The sequence below is a fragment of the Lynx canadensis genome, chromosome X (genome assembly GCF_007474595.2).
Source record: "Lynx canadensis isolate LIC74 chromosome X, mLynCan4.pri.v2, whole genome shotgun sequence".
Lineage (NCBI taxonomy): Eukaryota > Metazoa > Chordata > Mammalia > Carnivora > Felidae > Lynx > Lynx canadensis.
In genome coordinates, this window is record NC_044321.2 from 87,623,880 (window position 1) to 87,642,412 (window position 18,533).

General features: G+C 41.6%; 1 protein-coding gene across 8 annotated transcripts in view; it reads left to right on the forward strand.

The window, feature by feature from the left end:
• The window catches only part of TMEM164 (transmembrane protein 164), a 177,148-nt gene that overhangs the window by 64,480 nt on the left and 94,135 nt on the right, over positions 1-18,533 (forward strand). For 7 of the 8 annotated variants that reach the window (XM_030306214.1, XM_030306219.1, XM_030306218.1 and 4 more), the window contains one exon: positions 4,606-4,655. In XM_030306214.1, the coding sequence (XP_030162074.1) occupies positions 4,606-4,655 (50 nt within the window). Of the gene's footprint in view, positions 1-4,605; positions 4,656-15,273; positions 15,309-18,533 lie in introns of those variants that run through there. The other variant, XM_030306217.1, reaches the window with a different exon arrangement.

Genomic DNA, 18,533 nt, shown 5'->3' on the forward strand with positions numbered 1-18,533 from the left:
ACATAATTTGATGCCTGGTTAGGTTGTGTTTGGAAATGTCTCACCTTGTAGTGACTACATCTTGTGAGCTGTGTGGTGCTATGGGTGTGGGGCCCCTGGGGTGACTCCGTGTGCCATTGGGTCAAGGGGCAGGTCCAGAGTCTAAAGAAGAACAGCCCACAGGGCGCCTGGGTGACTGAGTCCATTAAGCATCCAACTTTGGCTCAGGTCGTGGTCTCATGGGTCACGAGTTCGAGCCCCGTATCGGGCTCTATGCTGACAGCTCAGAACCTCGAGCCTGCTTCAGATTCTGTCTCTGTCTCTCTGCCACTCCCCTGCTCGCGCGCTCTCTCTCTCTCTCTCTCTCAAATATAAATCAGCATTTAAAAAAATTAAAAAAAACAAAAACAGAGAAGAGCAGCCCTTATGAAGTTGGGACTGTGTCAGGTGTGAGGTGGAAAGTGAGTGGAACTAAAGGTTAGGGAATCTGGGTTCTTGTTGGAACCCTTTCCCTCAGGTTTCTTCAGCTGCAAAATGGGATTTAATAACAAGGCCCTGCCCATCTCCCAGACAACAGGAAAGTAGAAATGCTTTTAGCACATCTCTGTTACCTATCCCTGCCCTTTTCTTCAGGTGCTGAACTGGGCAGATTTTAGCACAAGTACAAAAGTGCCAGGTTGGTGCTGGGGTACGCACACATGCATTCTCCTCTTCCTCCCGTCCTTGTTTGCTCTCCCGAGTGGCTTTTCTTCCCACTCTGTTTGCAACCGAAGGGATAGTTTAGCTTTCCATCTGCTGGCCTAAAACACGCTACCAAAATTCGGAGGCGGCTGGCAGGCTAGCAAGGAAGAGAGCGGGGATATTCAGGCCAAGGCTGGGGGGCCATCGGGCCTCTGAATTAAAATGTTATTTTCACATGGCTCCTTTGGTTAACGTTGCTTATGGATGTGGCTCCAGCAGGCTAGGGCAGAGAGGTTCAATGTTGTAAATCTTTGAAGTTGCTGAGGGAGGCCACGGGTTTACTGGAACTAGAATATGATGAATTTGGAGTCCTTTTTCAGACCTGCTCATTTGATAGGTCTACATGTGTCTGATTGAAAGATTGCCTCAAGCAGATACCCTGTGTCCCAGTGTTGGGAATAGACAGGCTGGATGAGAAAGGCCAAAGTGCTGGGTGGAATGACTTGGCCACGTGAAAGTAACTGTTGGGAACCTCACTTAGGGTCAAAGCTAGATTGATGAGCTGCCTCAAATGAAATTAGACCTGTCATTGGGTTGCTGCGACTGGAGCCTTCGCTCCCTTTAGTAGGCTTCTGGGCTTTTGGCACAGGGCTGTCATGAATCCGAACCAGCCAAATGGAGCAGTTATAGGGAAATCTGCCCCAGTAATCTGCTCATCTGTTCTTGGCTATAGGAAAAGTAAGAGTTAACTGTGGGGCCCAGTATTGTTTTTGCTTCTCTGTTAAGCACGTTAGCATGAAGTATCTTGGCTATTCCAGAAACTCAGGAAGGCTGCTGTCATGGCTCCTAGGGGACTCCAGAAGTATTGAGGGCCTTTTCAAGGTGGTTGGGGGCTCCTGTCTGCTCTGTGTATACTATATACTGTGAGTGTGGTTTTTGATGGGCCTGATGCTGGGTAACTATGTGCAAACCTCCAACTTGGTCCCTTGCTTAAGGTGACTAGCTTTGCTGCAAGGGTCAGTGGTAGAGAATACCAGCTTTGACTCTTTCTTGGACTGCTACTGAGGGGTGGAAGGGGAGTAGGGATATATTAATGTTTGGATGATTGAAATAACAAATTGACAGTCCTTATCCCAAACCATTCAGGTCAGATGTATTTCAGAAGTCAGAAACTTCTGGATTTCAGAAAGGAAATACAGGGGTGCCTGGATGACTCAGTCCATACAGCATGCGACTCTTGATCTTGGGGTCATGAGTTCAAGACCCACATTGGGCATAGAGCTTACTTGAAAAAAATCAGAAAAGCAACATGGTGAGTGTGGAGTATTTTACATCTACCCTCAGTGGAGTCTATGGTAGCACACCATAATCAGAAGATACTATTTTTATGGAAGCCATATGAATACTCAGCATAAATGGTATAAAGAAACTTTATAAATAGTCTCAGATCCGTTCAAGTCCTACTTGCTACCAAATTAGCTTTGAAAAGAATCCAACTTTTGATTTTTAGAGCCCTTTGGATTTGGTGATTGCCGATGAAGGTTATGGACCTGTAATTGTCATTGGTTTTGCACTTTTAATCAAATTGATCCACAGGGGGAAAGGCTCGTTCTCGGTGGATATTTCCTTGGCTGGGTTCTCTGCTCAGGTATTTTGTGGGTGATGGATTCCTGGCCACATTCTTTGTAAGACCCTTCCTCTTTTCTGTTCTTCTTTTCTCATCCTCCTGTTAGGGATTCAAGCAGGTACCTTTCTTTGTGACTTTGCTTATAGTACCCTTTACTTCTAAATGTAGATTTTGAGAGAACCAAAGAGCCAAATGCTAACGTATATACACGTAAGCCAAACAAGTGCATAATGCAGATAAGCTTTCTAAATAAATGCTTACAACAAGATAGGAACACAGATCAATTACTTTGCAAACCACACCAATAAATCACTGTAGAGGAAGGAACTCCACCAACATGTGTTTCGTTCTTTCATTAATCCTTAGTCCTGCTGAATGTCATCTTATCTGGTTTCCATGAGTGGTTGGATCTCCCTGGGCATTTGTTAAACATGCAGATTCCTGGAGTCCCAGACTTTTGGAGTCAGCATTCCTAATGGGGCAGCTAGAAATCTGCATATTTAACAAGAGCTCTGCAGGGGTTTCTTTGTCCCTCTTGAGAATCATTGCTTTGATGAAGGTCAAACTGTCACATGTTTTTCTATAACCCCAGCCTAGGTCAAACCAAGCAGCATGGGACTGATTTGTCTCTTAGAAGGACAAGGTTCTTTTTAAAAAATTTTTTTTAATGTTTATTTATTATTGAGAAAGAGAGACAAAGCATGAGTAGGGGAGGGATGGCAGAGAGAGAGAGGAGACACAGAATCCAAAACAAGCTCTGGGGTCTGAGCTGTCAGCACAGAGCCCGATGCAGGACTCAAACTCATGAACAATGAGATCTTGACCTGAACCAAAGTTGGAAGCTTAACTAACTGAGCCACCCAGGTGCCCTGGACGAGGTTCTTTTTCATTTGGTTTGCCCCGGGAGAGGAATAGAAGTATAGAACTACCTGGTCATGGTTAGAAATAAGCCAGTCAAATGTGGGGAAGGAAAAATAATTTTCCCTCTACCCTTCTAGGTTCTTGGCTGCTACCACCCCCCCACCTGCCTCTGCCACATAATAAAAGACCAGTTAGCAGGAGAAAAACAAATGGAAGTTTAATAGCATGTATACCCTCCTGTATACATGGGAGAGATGCAAGAAAACTGAGTAACCCCCTGGAATGGCCCAAGCCATCACCTTAGATACCATCTCCAGCCTTGGAGACAGAAGAAAGATGTTGGGTGGTGGGGCTGGTGTAGGGCAGAAGATCAATTATGGGAAGAGACTAGAAAGAGCATGGTGATCAAGGGTAAGGTCATTATGCAGGTTGAGGTTAGAGTCTTCTCCATTGATAAGACTTTCTAGAGTCTGAATCGTCCTCCTTTTCCTGGTACAGAGGGGAGCCATTCTTAGAAGTGGAGATTTCCCTTATAAATGTACGTGTCTCCTACAGAAGGGTAAACTTCTCACTTTTCAGAGCTTTTCCTATGTCTACTGTTTCTTAAAAAATAACCAACTTAAAATCATCCTTATGCCAAAGAGACATATTTCAGGGTGGCAAAATTTGCTCCCCTTCAAAATCAAAGGGAGGTTTGGAGCCTGGGGGTGGCCATATTGGTGGAGTTGCCAGATAGGATACAGGAGGCACAGTTAGATTTGAATTTTTCAGGTAAACAATGAATAATGTGTTTATATAAGTATATCCTAAATATTGCATGGAACATACTTACACAAAAACATTATTCATTGTTTATCTGAAATTCAAATTTAACTTGGCCTCCTGTATTTTTTATTTGCTAAATCTGGCAGTGCTGGGTATTGATTACTCTACCTTCCCCCGTGGGAGGCAAACCAGATGGCATTTGCGTATTTTGTCCCATTCATAGGATATATTTTTGTTTGCCCTGGGTTAAAAGCTTCTCAGACTGGCTGCTGGATCATATTGACACTGAAGACTTGAAAAATTGAGTCCTGCTCTAGAGGTCAAGAGGAAGTGTTCTAGAGGCTAAAAGTGTCTAAAAAAGGCTTTTCCTACCTTGTCCCTAAACATTCCCTCAGTATCTGTCTCCCTTTTCTGCCAGTCTCACGCACGCGTGCGCGCGCGCACACACACACACACACACACACACACACACACAGACGTATCCACATACCTAGATGCCTGTACAAACAGAAGTACGTGTGGAAGACCACCTGCTTGCCTCTCTAAGTTTTCATATTGCATTTTTTTGTGTTAGAGTTTGGTTATTTATTGGTACTGTTATTACCATCACTACTATTATTAATGAACTAACATTTTCTAACTGTGTACAGTATTCCTCATGATAACCATTCCTAATTCTTTTTTACTTGCAGATCTTTCTCTTGGCCTGCCCTCCGTGTCCTGGAGCTATCGTCGTGTTCAAGTAAGGGACAATTGTTTTTTGCTCTGTTGCCATTGCAATTCCGAACATTGTGTTTCATGACAAAGCACATGAACACATCTGTGGGAACATCTTGGGCCTGCACCACTTTGTCTGGGGGCTTCCCAAGGGACAAAAGTCTACGAGGCTTTTGTAGAGTGAAACACGGAGATCTGATATGGAGAGACTTGGCTTTTGTCAAGCCCTGACAAGTCCTTTTTAGCGAGTGTTTTGTGGTGGTGGTTTATGGCCAAGGCCTGCTCCCTTGGAAGATTGCTGGCTTCCTACAGTTTCTCTTGAGAGCATGCTGGGGGCCAGACAGCTTCCCTCCTCTCAAGAATCATCACACTGTGGTCCAGCTGCTCCACTGAGGATATGGTCCTTCACTTGGAAGGCCTTTGTTCGTATGTTTCTGTGTTTTTTTTTCTTAAAAGTTTAAATTAAAATGAGGAGAGAAAAATAGCACCTTATTGCAAGTTCTGACTTTCTTAAAAATAGCAAGCATCAAATCCGTTAAAGTGTATTGTAGGCAAATCATGTTTATCTGAAGGCAAATTGGCTTCAGTGAAATTGTCAAGAGTCCCGGAACCCTCCTTTTAACCATGAGTTGTGACCATCTCACTTCTCAAGTGGAGTTGCTAATGAGAAGCTAAATCGACCGAATTAATTTCATCTCTTTCCCCCTTCCCTGGCCCCCATTTTGGAGCTGTTCCTGAGCAGTGAAATGGCCACAGGCTAGAGGGAAGAGACAGGAAGTAAGGGGCCCAGCAGATCCTTGGGTAATTGAGAGTGGTGTGAATGGCTTTCTGATTTACTTAAGTCGTTAATGTGTTAGATAGGGGGAAATATACCCCATTTGCTGCTTCAAACAGCTCCTTGGAATAGCCACTTAGTCTCTTGCCTTAGGTGAGTAGCTTTCTGCTGGATGAGGGCAAATGGATCCTGATTTCTTGTACCCTAAATGGAAGGCTATTTAGCCCTGTTTCCCTCCCTTGATTTCCCAAAATGAGCTCAATTTTTCAGTGTAATGTTTTGAAAGTAACATTTATTGGTTTTATTTCATTATTATTAAAGTAACTTCTCATTATAGAAAATACAGAGACACATAAAGGAGAAAATAAGCATCACCCTTAATCTACCACCAAGAAATAATTTCAGTTACCGCTTTTTTTTTTAAATAAGCAGAGATCATACTTAAGATTCTTACTATATCTTTTCTAAATTTAATTCAATTTCTATATACATGTATACATATGAAAATACATAAACATGATTGCTAGATATCTTTTTTTTTATAATAGTTATTTTTTTTATTTTTCTTTATTTTGTTTGGCTCCTACCTCTACCTTTCCACACCTGCATATTACCAAACCAGTATGTAGCCTTCTGGTTTTTTTTTTCTTTGCTCATAGGTATGTACACACACATGCATGCATGTGCACACTGACACACAGGGGTTTTGGAATGTTTTGCTGTTGTTGTTCATTGATTGTTTTACAAACATAGAATCTTATATATACTGTAATACATCTTTTTCACTCAGCGATATCTCATGGGAATCTATCAAAGTTTACTGGTATACCTTATTCTTTCACAAAACTGCCAAATATTTCATGGATACACAACTTATGTAGCCATTCTTCTTTTTTGTAAAGATTTTTATTTTTAAATAATCTTTACACCCTCCCTTGAACCTACAATCCGGAAATCAAGAATTGCATGCTCTACCAACTGAGCCAGCCAGGCACCCGTAGCCATTCTTCTATTAATGAATGTTTACATGTGTTCTTTCCAGAACGCTGCCACTATGATCAATGCTGAAATCAACATCATTGTACATATGCCCTTATATACTGGTGCTTTTAATTTATACACACACACAAACACGAATGTTTACATATAAATATATATTTATGTTAATAGATTTTTCCATTTTGATATACAAAAACCGGCTGTTATAATTCACTTTTCCCTTTTATATGTAATACATGAGATGATTACTTTCTTCATATCCATTCCAGCATAAGGTGTTATGACTCTTATAATTTTGACAACTTAATGGATGTATTTCCTTGGCTACTAATGAATTTCAGTATTATCTCATATTTTTTTATCCAATTAAATTAGCTCTTTGAATTGTCTGTTCATACCATCTGCCCATTTCTTGTGGGTTGTTTAGAGTTTTCTTCATTTGTAAGACTTCTTTGTATATTTTGGATATTGGCCCTTTGCCTATCAGCATCATTATAGATATCTTTCCCTGATCTGTATGTACTGACTTGGCTGATAGTATGTTTTTCTGTGTGATTTTTTACATTTTTTCACATTCAAATATTATTATAGCTTCTGGGTTCCCAGTCTTGGTTAAGATGATTTTCTTAAAGATGGCTAGTTAGTTGTACTAGCATGATATATTACATAATTCCTGTTTTTCTCTGTGAACTGAACTACCATTTTTGTTACCTACTAAATTTCTCATATATAAGGATTCATTCATGGATCCTTTATTCTGTTTCATATATCTGTCTACTCAAACATGTTGATTTGATTACTTAAATGATTTTGTTGATTTGTTAGCATAAAAATATTTTTCTTGGCTATTCATTGGCATTTTTTTCTTATATGTAAATTTTAAGATCACTGTTATTCAACCCTCCCCATCAGCCCTATTTAGATTCTAATTAGAATTGCATTAAATGTATATTTCAGTTTTGTGAGAACTGATGTTTGAAAATTATGTAGGTCTTTTCATCGAAGAAATGGTATTTCTTTCCATCTGTTCAGATCTCATTTTGTGCCTTTCTTCATACATTTATTCCTAAAGAATTAATAGCTTTTCTGTCCCTGATGAGTTGAAGAATGTTCTCCTTTCCATTCCTAACTGCTTCTTGCTAGAAGAAGGTTGTTGATTTTAGCAGTAGTTCTCAGGTCCAGCCATCCTTCCAGATCCTCTTGTTAGTTTTGGTAAAATTAATTTTCATTTTATGCTGTCTCTCCAGTGGTTATACCAGCTATTTTCTTCGGTTATTGCTTTTGCTTGAAACTCAGAGTTAAGTAAAAATGGTGCTGGTGGGCCGCTGTGTATAAAACTGATCTTTTTTTTAAAAAAATTTTTTTAATGTTTACTCTTGAGAGAGAGAGAGAGAGAGACAGAGTGTGAGCAGGGTAGAGGCAGAAAGAGAGGGAGACACAGAGTCTGAGGCAGGCTCCAGGCTCTGAGCTGTCAGCACAGAGCCCTATGTAGGGCTCGAACGAACCGCGGGATCATGACCTGAGCCAAAGTCAGACGCTTAACCGACTGAACCACCCGGGCGTCCCTGTAAAACTGATCTTGGGGCGCCTGGGTGGCGCAGTCGGTTAAGCGTCCGACTTCAACCAGGTCACGATCTCGCGGTCCGTGAGTTCGAGTCCCGCGTCAGGCTCTGGGCTGTTGGCTCGGAGCCTGGAGCCTGTTTCCGATTCTGTGTCTCCCTCTCTCTCTGCCCCTTGCCCGTTCATGCTCTGTCTCTCTCTGTCCCAAAAAAAAAAAAAAAAAAAAAAAAGATGAAAAAAAAAATTTAAAAAAAAAAAAAATGATCTTAAATGGAGTTGTTCTCTGTTTCTCCCTGTTTGCTGTTGGGGTATGTTAAATAGTCTATTGCGTGTAAATGATGCATTAACTTAGAGATTTTCCAAGAAAACAGTTCCTGCGGTTTATCAAATGCTTTTTTCTTATAATTTTTAAAATTATTTTTATAATTTTTTAATATTTATTTTTGAGAGAGAGAGACAGAGAGAGAGCACGAGCTGGGGAGGGGCAGAGAGAGGGAGACACAGAATCCGAAGCAGGCTCCAGGCTCCCTGCTGTCAGCACAGAGCTGGATGCGGGGCTCCAACACACGAACTGTGAGATCATGACCTGAGCTGAAGTCTGGTGCTTAACTGATTGAGCCACACAGGCGCCCCTCTTATAATTTTTTTAAACGTTTATTTATTTTTGAGAGAGAGAGAGAGAGTGCACGCGTCTGTGCATGCATGTGTGCAAGTGGGGAAGGGGCAGTGAGAAAGAGAGGGATACGGAGGATCCAAAGTGGGCTCTGTGGTCATGATCGCGCAAGATCATGACCTGAGCTGAAGTCAGATGCTCAACCGACTGAGCCACCCAGGTGCCCCTCAAATGCTTTTGTATGTCTGTTGAGTATTTTTTTTTTCCATTTAACTTTTTGATACAGTGACCTATGTTCATAAATTTTCTGGTTTTGAACTACTCTTACATGCTGAAGTAAGTCCTGCTGCTCGTGTTATATTATTTTGATACATTGCTGGATTCCATTTGTCAATCCTTTATTTATTATTTTTATTTTATTATTTATTTTTGAGGCAGAAAGCATGAGCGAGGGAGGGACAGAGAGAGAGGGAGACACAGAGTCCAAAGCAGGCTCCAGGCTTTGAGCTGCACAGAGCCCCACGCGGGGCCAAAACTCATGGACTGTGAGATCATGACCTGAGCTGAAGTCTGATGCTTAACCAACTGAGTTACCCAGGCACTCCTATCAATCGTATATTTAGAACCCTTGTCTCAGTATTCATAAGTGAGATGGGAGTCATTTTTGGGGATTTTTTTCATCAGGAGTAAGGATTAAAATTGAATTGCAGCATACTTCTTCTCTTTGTCTGGCCTGGAACAATTTAATTACCCTTAGAAATTATGTGTTCTTAATTTTTTTTTATTTTTTAACATGCTTTTTCTTTTCTTTTTTTCTTTATTTTGTTGTTGGTTTAGAAGTTATTTTTTTTTTTCCTAAGGTCAAGTAAAACTCAGCTGTGAAGCCCATCTGGTCCTACTGCCTTTTTCTGTTGGTACACCCTTAACCACCTTTCCAGTGTCTTCTATGGTAATTCACCTACTCAGATCTTTTGGGTCAGTTTTGGTCATTTGTATTTTACTGGAAAGTTGCTCATTTCTTCTGAGTTTTCGGATTTGTTTCCATGAATTTAGTGGAGCATGTAGTATCCTCTTATTTTTGATCATTTAAAAACCTATCTCCTCATCTGTAGTCCTGTCTTCTTTTTTGGGTTTAGTCTTGTCTGTTTTTGTTTTCATTATTATAGTTTAGTTAGGTTAGTAAGTACTTTATTTTGTGGTTGAGTTATAGAATCTGGTTTTAGATATAGTTTATACACACACACACTCACAGTAAAAAGATATGTATTTATTCCTTTAGTTTCTACCTTCTTTATTTTTATTATTTTTTTAATGTTTATTTATTTTTGAGAGAGACAGAGACAGAATGTGAGTGGGTTAAGGGCAGAGAGAGAGGGAGACACAGAATCCGAAGCAGGCTCCAGGCTCCGAGCTGTCAGCATAGAGCCCGACATGGGGCTCGAACCCATGAGCTGTGAGGTCGTGACCTGAGCCGAAGTCAGTCACTCAACCGACTGAGCCACCCAGGCGCCCCGAGTTTCTACCTTCTTTAAATATTGTTTTCTATTCTGCTTTGTTTACTTAATATTACATTTCCCCCATTTTGTTAAACTCATCATCCATATATTTTAAAATTAAAGTTTTATGCTTTGAGATAATTATATAATATAATGAATATCATATCATAATATAGGTGCAGTTGTAAGAAAAATGGTGAGATCCTGTGTACCCTTCACCTAGTTTTCTCCAGTGGTAACCTCTTGCAAAACTGTAATGCAGTATGACACCCACAATATTGACGTTGGTACAGTTGAGGTACAGAGCAGTTTTATCACTATGAGGATCTTTCCTGTTGCTCTTTTTTTTAGGTAATTTTTTTAATGTTAACTTGTTTTTGAGAGAGAGAGAGAACAGAGTGTGAGCAGGGGAGGGGCAGAGAGGGAGAGAGGGAGACACAGAATCCAAAGCAGGCTCTAGGCTGTGCTGTCAGCACAGAGCCTGACATGGGGCTTGAACTCACGGACTACGAGATCATGACCTGAGTTGAGTTTGGACACTTAGCTGACTGAGCCACTCAGGCGCCTGTCCTGTTGCCCTTTTGTAGCCACAGTCAGTACTCTCTCACCTGTACCCTGTCCCTGACCCCTGGCAACAAATCTGTTCTCCATGTCCAAACGTTTGTTATTTTAAGAATGCTATATTATCTTCGGGATTGGCTGTTTTTTGTGGGGTTTTTTTGTTTTTGTTTTTTACTTATAATTCCTTGCAGATCCATCCAAGTTTTTATCACGCACATACTTTTTCTTTGGTGCATATTATTCTATTGTGTGGAAATATTACATGCAGTGTGAAGTTAAAAATAGTTCTTTTTAAAATTGTGTTTTAATGTTTGTTTAATTTCGAGAGAGAGACAGAGAACAAGTGGGTGAGGGGCAGAGAGAGAGAGGGAGACACAGAATCCATAGCAGGCTTCAGGCCCCAAGCTGTGAGCACAGAGCCCACCCGATGAGGGGCTTGAACCCACAAAGTGTGAGATCATGACTTGAGGGAAAGTCGGACACTTCACCGCGTGAGCCATCCAGGTGCCCTAATAGCTCTTTTTGAAAAAAAAAAAAAGTTTATTTATTTATTAAAAAAATTGTTTTTAATGTTTGTTTATCTTTGAGAGAGAGAGACAGAGCATGAGTGGGGAAGAGGGAGAGAGGGAGAAGGAGATACAGAATCGAAAACAGGCTCCAGGCTCTGAGCTGTCAGCACAGAGCCTGACACGGAGCTCGAACCCACGGACTGTGAGATCATAACCTGAGCCGAAGTCGGACACTTAACCGACTGAGCCACCCAGGTGCCCCTATTTATTTATTTTTGAGAGAGAGCACAAGTTGGGGAGGGGCAGAGAGAAAGAGAGAGAGACACACACAATGCAAAGCAGGCTCCAGGCTCTGAGCTGTCAGCACAGAGCCCAGTGTGGGGCTTGAGCCCAGTAACCGTGAGATCATGGCCTGAGCCAAAGTCAGACGCTTAACTGACTGAGCCACCCAGGCGCCTCCCCCCCCACCGGGAAATAGTTCTTAATAACTCCACCTTACATGAGTATAGGTCATGACTGTTTTCAAAGTACTTTGTCTTAAACAGTCTCATCTAATCCTTCACATAATGCTGTGAGATAGGGACTATGTTATTCACACAAAAGTCAACCATTTGGGACCAAGAGATCTTAGATAGCATGGCTGACATTACAGAGTGGAAAACCAGGATTCCCATTCTTCCTTTCCTGCTAATGTTCGTAATCAGGCTTATCGTGTGCCTAGGCATGGTGGGAAACACTTAACGTGGATTATCTCGTTTAATTCTCCCAGCAGACCTGTGTGGGTGGTACAAATAGTATCCCCAGTTACATCAAGAAAACAGAGGCTCAGGAAGCTGAAGTGACTTAAGTGGCTTGTAAGCGGTACAGGTGGGATTTGATCCAATGTGTCCCTGACTCCAGCACCAGTGCTTTTAATCACTACCTTATGTTGCTTAAGTGAATATTTTCTGCTATCCTATTATTATTTAAGGAGTTAAAGCCATGAAAGCATCCTAGTTAAAATTCCTCAAATGTCAGTGTACACAGACGGGCACCACTGTGGTCTTTATGCCAGCGTGTTCTGTAGGTTTCAGTGAGTAGCACTATATACCCAACTCTTGTTTTTTTCTATTGGCCCTTGGCTGTGCCAGCCAAGCATGAGTTTGTCTGCTTCCCAGCTAAGCCAAGGCTGGCATGTTCTTCTTGGAGGCGTGCCCGGACACTGCAGGAAAAGGGTATGGTGTGCCCAGCGGTCCGCACGCCCCATGCTGGGCAGGGGCTGGCAATTCTCTTTGGGGTGGAGAAGGGGCAGGATCCTCCACAGGGTACCCATGGTGCACTTGACAAGAGGGAATGGCGGTTCCCCAGTGTTCTGGCTGGGTCCCAGAGTGCTTCATTTATATGCCCCTCTGTGGACATGTGACTTGCTAAGTCTGCAGCTGAGGAGGCTTCCTCAGCAGAAAGCACGTATGCGGAGTCTGGAGCTGGGGCTGGAAGGGGTTTCTATCTGGCCCACCACCACTGCAACCTCTGGCGTGGTAATCTTTTGCTCTCCAGTATCTATTACTCCTAGAATTCCAGCCTGGCAGCATGTGGCTTCTGAAGCCTTCTTCTCCCTTCTATTCTTGGCTCCTCGTCTCCATGAATGCTCATATAGCAGCAACCAGGATCGCTTGTTGTGTTGTGTGTATGCTTGCAGCACTGTTCTGTGTCTCCTTGAATCTGAGCCATTCTCTTTTTACTCGTTTGGCTGTTTTGAGTGGTTCTTTCCTGAAGAGCCATATCCCAGTACCTTCAGTATCCAAGCCCTGGAATTCTTCCTCTCACTCGGGTTTGAGAAAAACAACGATATTCTTAGAGATCTTTCTGCGCTTACGATCCTGCTACTGACTTCAAAAAAGTTACCTGTCTCAATTACCTTGATCGTACATCCCCAGTCCCATAATATGAACCAGCCTGCCTCACACAGGTTCTTAATTAATTAATTCATCAATCTCTCTCAAAATTGATTAATTGAAGTATCATTGACATATATTAATTTTGGGTATATAGCATAGTGATACAACAATTATATATGTGATAAAATGCTCATCAGGGTAAGTGAGTTACCATCTGTCACCATACAAAGTCATTACAATATTATTGACTATATTACCTCTGCTGTACTTTTCATCCCCGTATCTTATATTTATTTTATAACTGCAGGTTTGTACCTCTTAATCCCCTTTACCTGTCTTGCCGACCCCCCTACCTTCCTCCATTCTGGCAACCACCAGTATGTTCTTCGTGTGTATGAGTCAGTTTCTGATTTTTTTTTCGGGTTTCTTTACGTTAATTTTTAGATTTCATATGTAAGCGCAATCATACGGTAATTGTCTTTTTCTGACTTATTTCACTTAGCATAATAATACCCTCTAGGTCCATCTGGGTTGTCACAAGTGGCAACATTTCGTTCTTTTTGATGGCTGAGTAATATTCTGTTGTGTATCTATAGCACATCTTCTCTATCCATTCATCTATGGATGGATCACAGGTTCTTCATACATAAGACCCCCTTTTGCAAACCTACCCAGTTCTCCCCCTCATCTCCCTAGTGGCTTCCCATTTGCTTTCTCCCTTCCCTTTTCCTCCATTTTGTCCCTTCAAATTTCATTATAGAAAATTCCAAACCTATACATATCATGCCTATTACTCATTATATATTTTAATCTGTGAATTGCCACTCCGTGTTCTCTGCCCAGTTATTACATGGGGGTGTTTCTCTTCTCATTGATCTGCATGCGTCATCTGTATATAGAATATTAATCCTTTATCACCTTTGTAGGAAATGTTCTTCCCAGATTGTCTTCTAACTTGTTGATGATGCTTTTGATGTACAGTTGATGTTTGTATTGGACACATTGATGGGTTTCCAAACTGCCTTCAGACAATGGTGATTTCTTCTGGTGTTTTTATGCCTGAAAATCTGCCCCCCCCTCCAAAGATCAGATAGGCAATCTGGATTTTTAATTGTTTTAAAAAATATCTAGCTGTCAGTTCATTGAAAATTCATTTTGTGAATAGTATGTGGTAGGGATATAATTTATATTTTTCCTCAAATTGTCATTTTTTGGAGCTCTGTTGAATAACTGTTTCCCTATGATTATTGCTGTTGTGCACTTAAATTCTTATGCATGCTAGGATTTATTTTGGGGGCTTGTTTTGCTATTCCATTGATGTCTTTTTTGGGTCCTTCACCGTTGTATTATTTTTTGATTTTTTTATGTTTACTTATTTTTGAGAGCGAGAGACAGAATGAGATCAGGGGAGGGGCACAGAGAGGGGGGAGGTCACAGAATCTGAAGCAGGCTCCAGGCTCCGAGCTGTCAGCACAGAGCCCGATGCGGGGCTTGAACTCATGAACTGTGAAATCATGACCTGAGCGGAAGTCAGCCGCTAAACCGACTGAGCCACCCAGGCATCCGGGGTCCTTCACCATTTTAATACTCTTGTATTTGCAATAGCTAGCAGGCCAGATTTCTCTTTGCCATTGTTCATAGCCTATTACTTTACCCACGCTTTTTTTCTTAGCTGGTCTGAACCATTTTTTTTTCCTTCCAAATGAACTCAGGATGTTTTTTTGTCAGATTCTCCTTCAAATTGTATTCATTTTGATTGGAATGACTTGAAGCCTAAAATTTCATTAACACCATTATAATACAGAGTCTGTCCATATAGGAAAACACGTGGTACATTAGTTCATATAGCCAAGCTTTCTTTTATGTTCTTTAAGGGTATGTGCATGCATATCCTACCTATTTCTCACCAGAGTCATTCCTGAACAGTTTGTAGTTTATGATGTAATTTATTTCTTACATTTTCAAAGTAGTTCTTACTGGTACATAGGAAAGATTTTGATTATACATGTTTATTTTATATTTGGCCACTGTGCTTACTATTTTAATAGATTTTTAAGCTTCACTTGGGTTATTTTGGAAATTAATGGCATCAATGCCCAGATGGTAATCTTACTTCTCTGTTTTCTTAAGTTTATTTGTTTATTTTCAGAGAGAGAGAGAGAGAGAGAGAGAGAGAGAGAGAGAATCTCAAGCAGGCTCCATGCTGTTAGCACAGAGCCCGACATGGGGCTTGATCAAGCTGTGAGATCATGAACTGAGCTGAGATCAAGATTCAGATGCTCCACCAAGTGAGCCACCCAGCTGCCCCCCTTATCTCCTTTTAAAGAACAAATACACCCATCCCCCCTTTGACGCCTCATTGTATTGCCTATAACTTCTAGAACAGTGTTAAATAATAGTGGTACTGGCAGGAATTCTTGCCCTGCTTCTTTTTTTTTTTTTTTAATTTTTTTTTCAACGTTTATTTATTTTTGGGACAGAGAGAGACAGAGCATGAACGGGGAAGGGGCAGAGAGAGAGGGAGACACAGAATCGGAAACAGGGTCCAGGCTCTGAGCCATCAGCCCAGAGCCTGACGCGGGGCTCGAACTCACGGACCGCGAGATCGTGACCTGGCTGAAGTCGGACGCTTAACCGACTGCGCCACCCAGGCGCCCCACCCTGCTTCTGATTTTCATGAAAATGTTTCTGGTGTTTCACTGTTGCCTTGAATGGTGGTTGTTGGTTTAGATTAGATTTCCTTTATAATGTTAAGGAATTCTCTTAATTCTTAAATTACCAATTTTTTTTTTAATCAGGAATGGTTGTTGAATGTAGTTAATTTAGCCAATGATTTTTAAGAATCTATTGAGAGGTTCATTTGGGTTTTCTCCTTTACCTCCCCATTTGGTATGTTAAATGAATAGATTTCTTAATAACAAGCTTTGTTGCATTTGTAAGGTCACCTTTCCTTTTACTGTGCGTGCATGGGAGAGATTCAGAATTGGCTTCCATACTATGAATTTGATTGATTTTGCTCTTTGCCATCTCTAGTGTGGTATTTAATTCTGCTGCTACAATCTTAATTTCTTTCTAACTCTTCCTTGCTTTACTAAGCTCTCTTTTCTCCCCAGTTTGTTGTCTTTCCTTCTCAATGTTTTTTTTTTTTTTTTTATGTAATCTCAACTCCCAGCGTGGGGCTCGAACTCATGACCCCAAGATCAAGAGTTACATGCTCCCCCGACTGAGCCAGCCAGGCGCCCCTCCTTCTCAGTATGTTTTATTCTGATGGCATTCCATACCTGTTTCGGAGAGTCCATGTTTTCTCATATTCTATCGAGGATGCAGTTTTGTCAAATACTTCTTCTGGCTCAGACACTAAATTCAGACTTTTGTCCTTCCTCCAAGACTTCAGAATGATATGCACTTCTGCTGCCAGAGGCTTTCAGAGGAACCGTGCTGTTTCTTGGGTATGTTTATGCATGTTCAAAGGATTTATAGGGGCGCCTGGGTGGCTCAGTCGGGGAAGTGTCTGACTCTTGGTTTCAGGTCATGATCTCACAGTTTGTGAGTTCAAGGCCCATTCAGGCTCCACGCTGACAGCTTGGAGCCTGCTTGAGATTCTCTGTCTCCCTCTCTCTGCCTCTCCCTGGCGCGCGCTCTCTCTCTCTCTCTCTCTCTCTCTCTGTCTCTTTCAAAATAAATAAACATTAAAAAAACAAAGGAGGATTTATTTATTATTTTGCTCAAGATAGCATCCATTGATTGCCTTCGACTGTTCTCATGTTCTCTTTGGTATTGGATAGAACCCCTTCTCAGCTTCTCTCTCAGTGGCAGGTGGATGTCTGTAGCTTCTAGCCTGTTTGCCAGTGCGTAGCAGCTTCATCTAGTGGGTTCTACTGGACCTGTGCGGAATCACTTACCCCTACCGCTGCATTCTTTGGTAACAGCATGTGAAAAACTACGGCCTCCCACACGCATTACTTGGGCAGACTCTTAACTCCCATGACATGGTGTGCAAGCCCCAAAGCCATCACTTCAGGCCTTTTCATTTCAGGGAGTGGGAGTCAGCCTCCAGATGCATGTAGACCAGTTTGGAGAGTTGTCGACTTCCTTGGAAAGCAGTAGTCCTCTAGTGGAGGTGTGCCTGTCCAGTTTGCTGGTTACGATGAACTCTTTGATTTCTAAGTCATGAAGCCCACAGTGGCAGGACTCCGTGTGCTCCTGATCTGGTTCAGGTTTCTGCTGCATGCATTGGCCTCAGATTTTTTTTTTTTCCTCATCTTGGCATTTACCTTATCATTAGTGGAGATTTCTTACAGATTCTCGTAATGAATGGGATGATGACCATCAGTCTAATTTTTCAGTGATTTGAGGGTCTTTTCTCTTTTTTCTGTCTTAGGAATTTTAGTGGAAAGCTGGGAGAAACTATGTTACTGGCTGTTAGCCAAGTGCTGTTTTAAACTAGAAATTCAGTGTATATCTTGGTTCATAGCAGAGGTTGGCAATCTTTTTCTGTAATGAGCCAGATAAATATTTTGAATGTTGTGGTCCATATGACCTGTATTTTAGCTACATAACTTTTAGTAGCATGAAAGCAACATACATAATTGCCTAAGTGAGTGGGTTTGACTGTGTTCCAATAAAACTGTATTTACAAAAAATAGGACAACCAGATGAAAACATTCTGGAGCTAGATGGAGGTGATGGTTGTATAACAATGTGAATGTATATAATGTCACTGAACTGTATAGCTAAAAATGGTTAAGATGGTGGGGCACCTGGCTGGCTCTGTTGGTTGAGTGTCCAACTCTTGATTTCGGCTCACTATGATTTCAGGGTTCATGGGTTCAAGCCTCATGTCGCGTTCTGCACTGACAGTGCAGAGCTTGCTTGGGATTCTCTCTCTCTCTCTCTCTCTCTCTCTCTCCCTCTCTCCCTCTCTCCCTCTCTGCCCCTCCCTGACTCACACTTTGTCTCTCAAAATAAATAGAGAAACTTAAAAAAACCGGTTAAAAGGTAAATTTTATGATACGTATATTTTACCACATCCCCCCAAAAACCTACACATAACAGGATGACCCTACTTTGGCTGACCTTGAGTTTAGAGCAATGAAATCTAGTACGCAGGGGCGCCTGGGTGGCTAAGTCGGCTGAGCGTCAGACTTCAGCTCAGGTCATGATCTCGCTGTTTGTGGGTTCAAACCCTGCGTCGGGCTCTGTGCTGACAGCTCAGACCCTGGAGCCTACTTTGGATTCTTTGTCTCTTTCTCTTCCTTCTCTCCCTCCCTCTCTCTCTCTTTCTCAAAAATAAATAAATAAATGTTTAAAAAATCTAGTACACAGAAAGAGAGGAGGGAGAGAGGAAGAAATTAAATGTATCCAGTAGGACGGTGACATTGTTTAGGAATACCTTAGTGAGTGGGGCAGGGTTCTGGGAAACTGCAATTCATGCTGGTGACATCATCTCATGGTCTTTAGGGATAGAGAGACACAGAGTTCATAGTCACACTTTTTGGCATAAGGCTCAGACT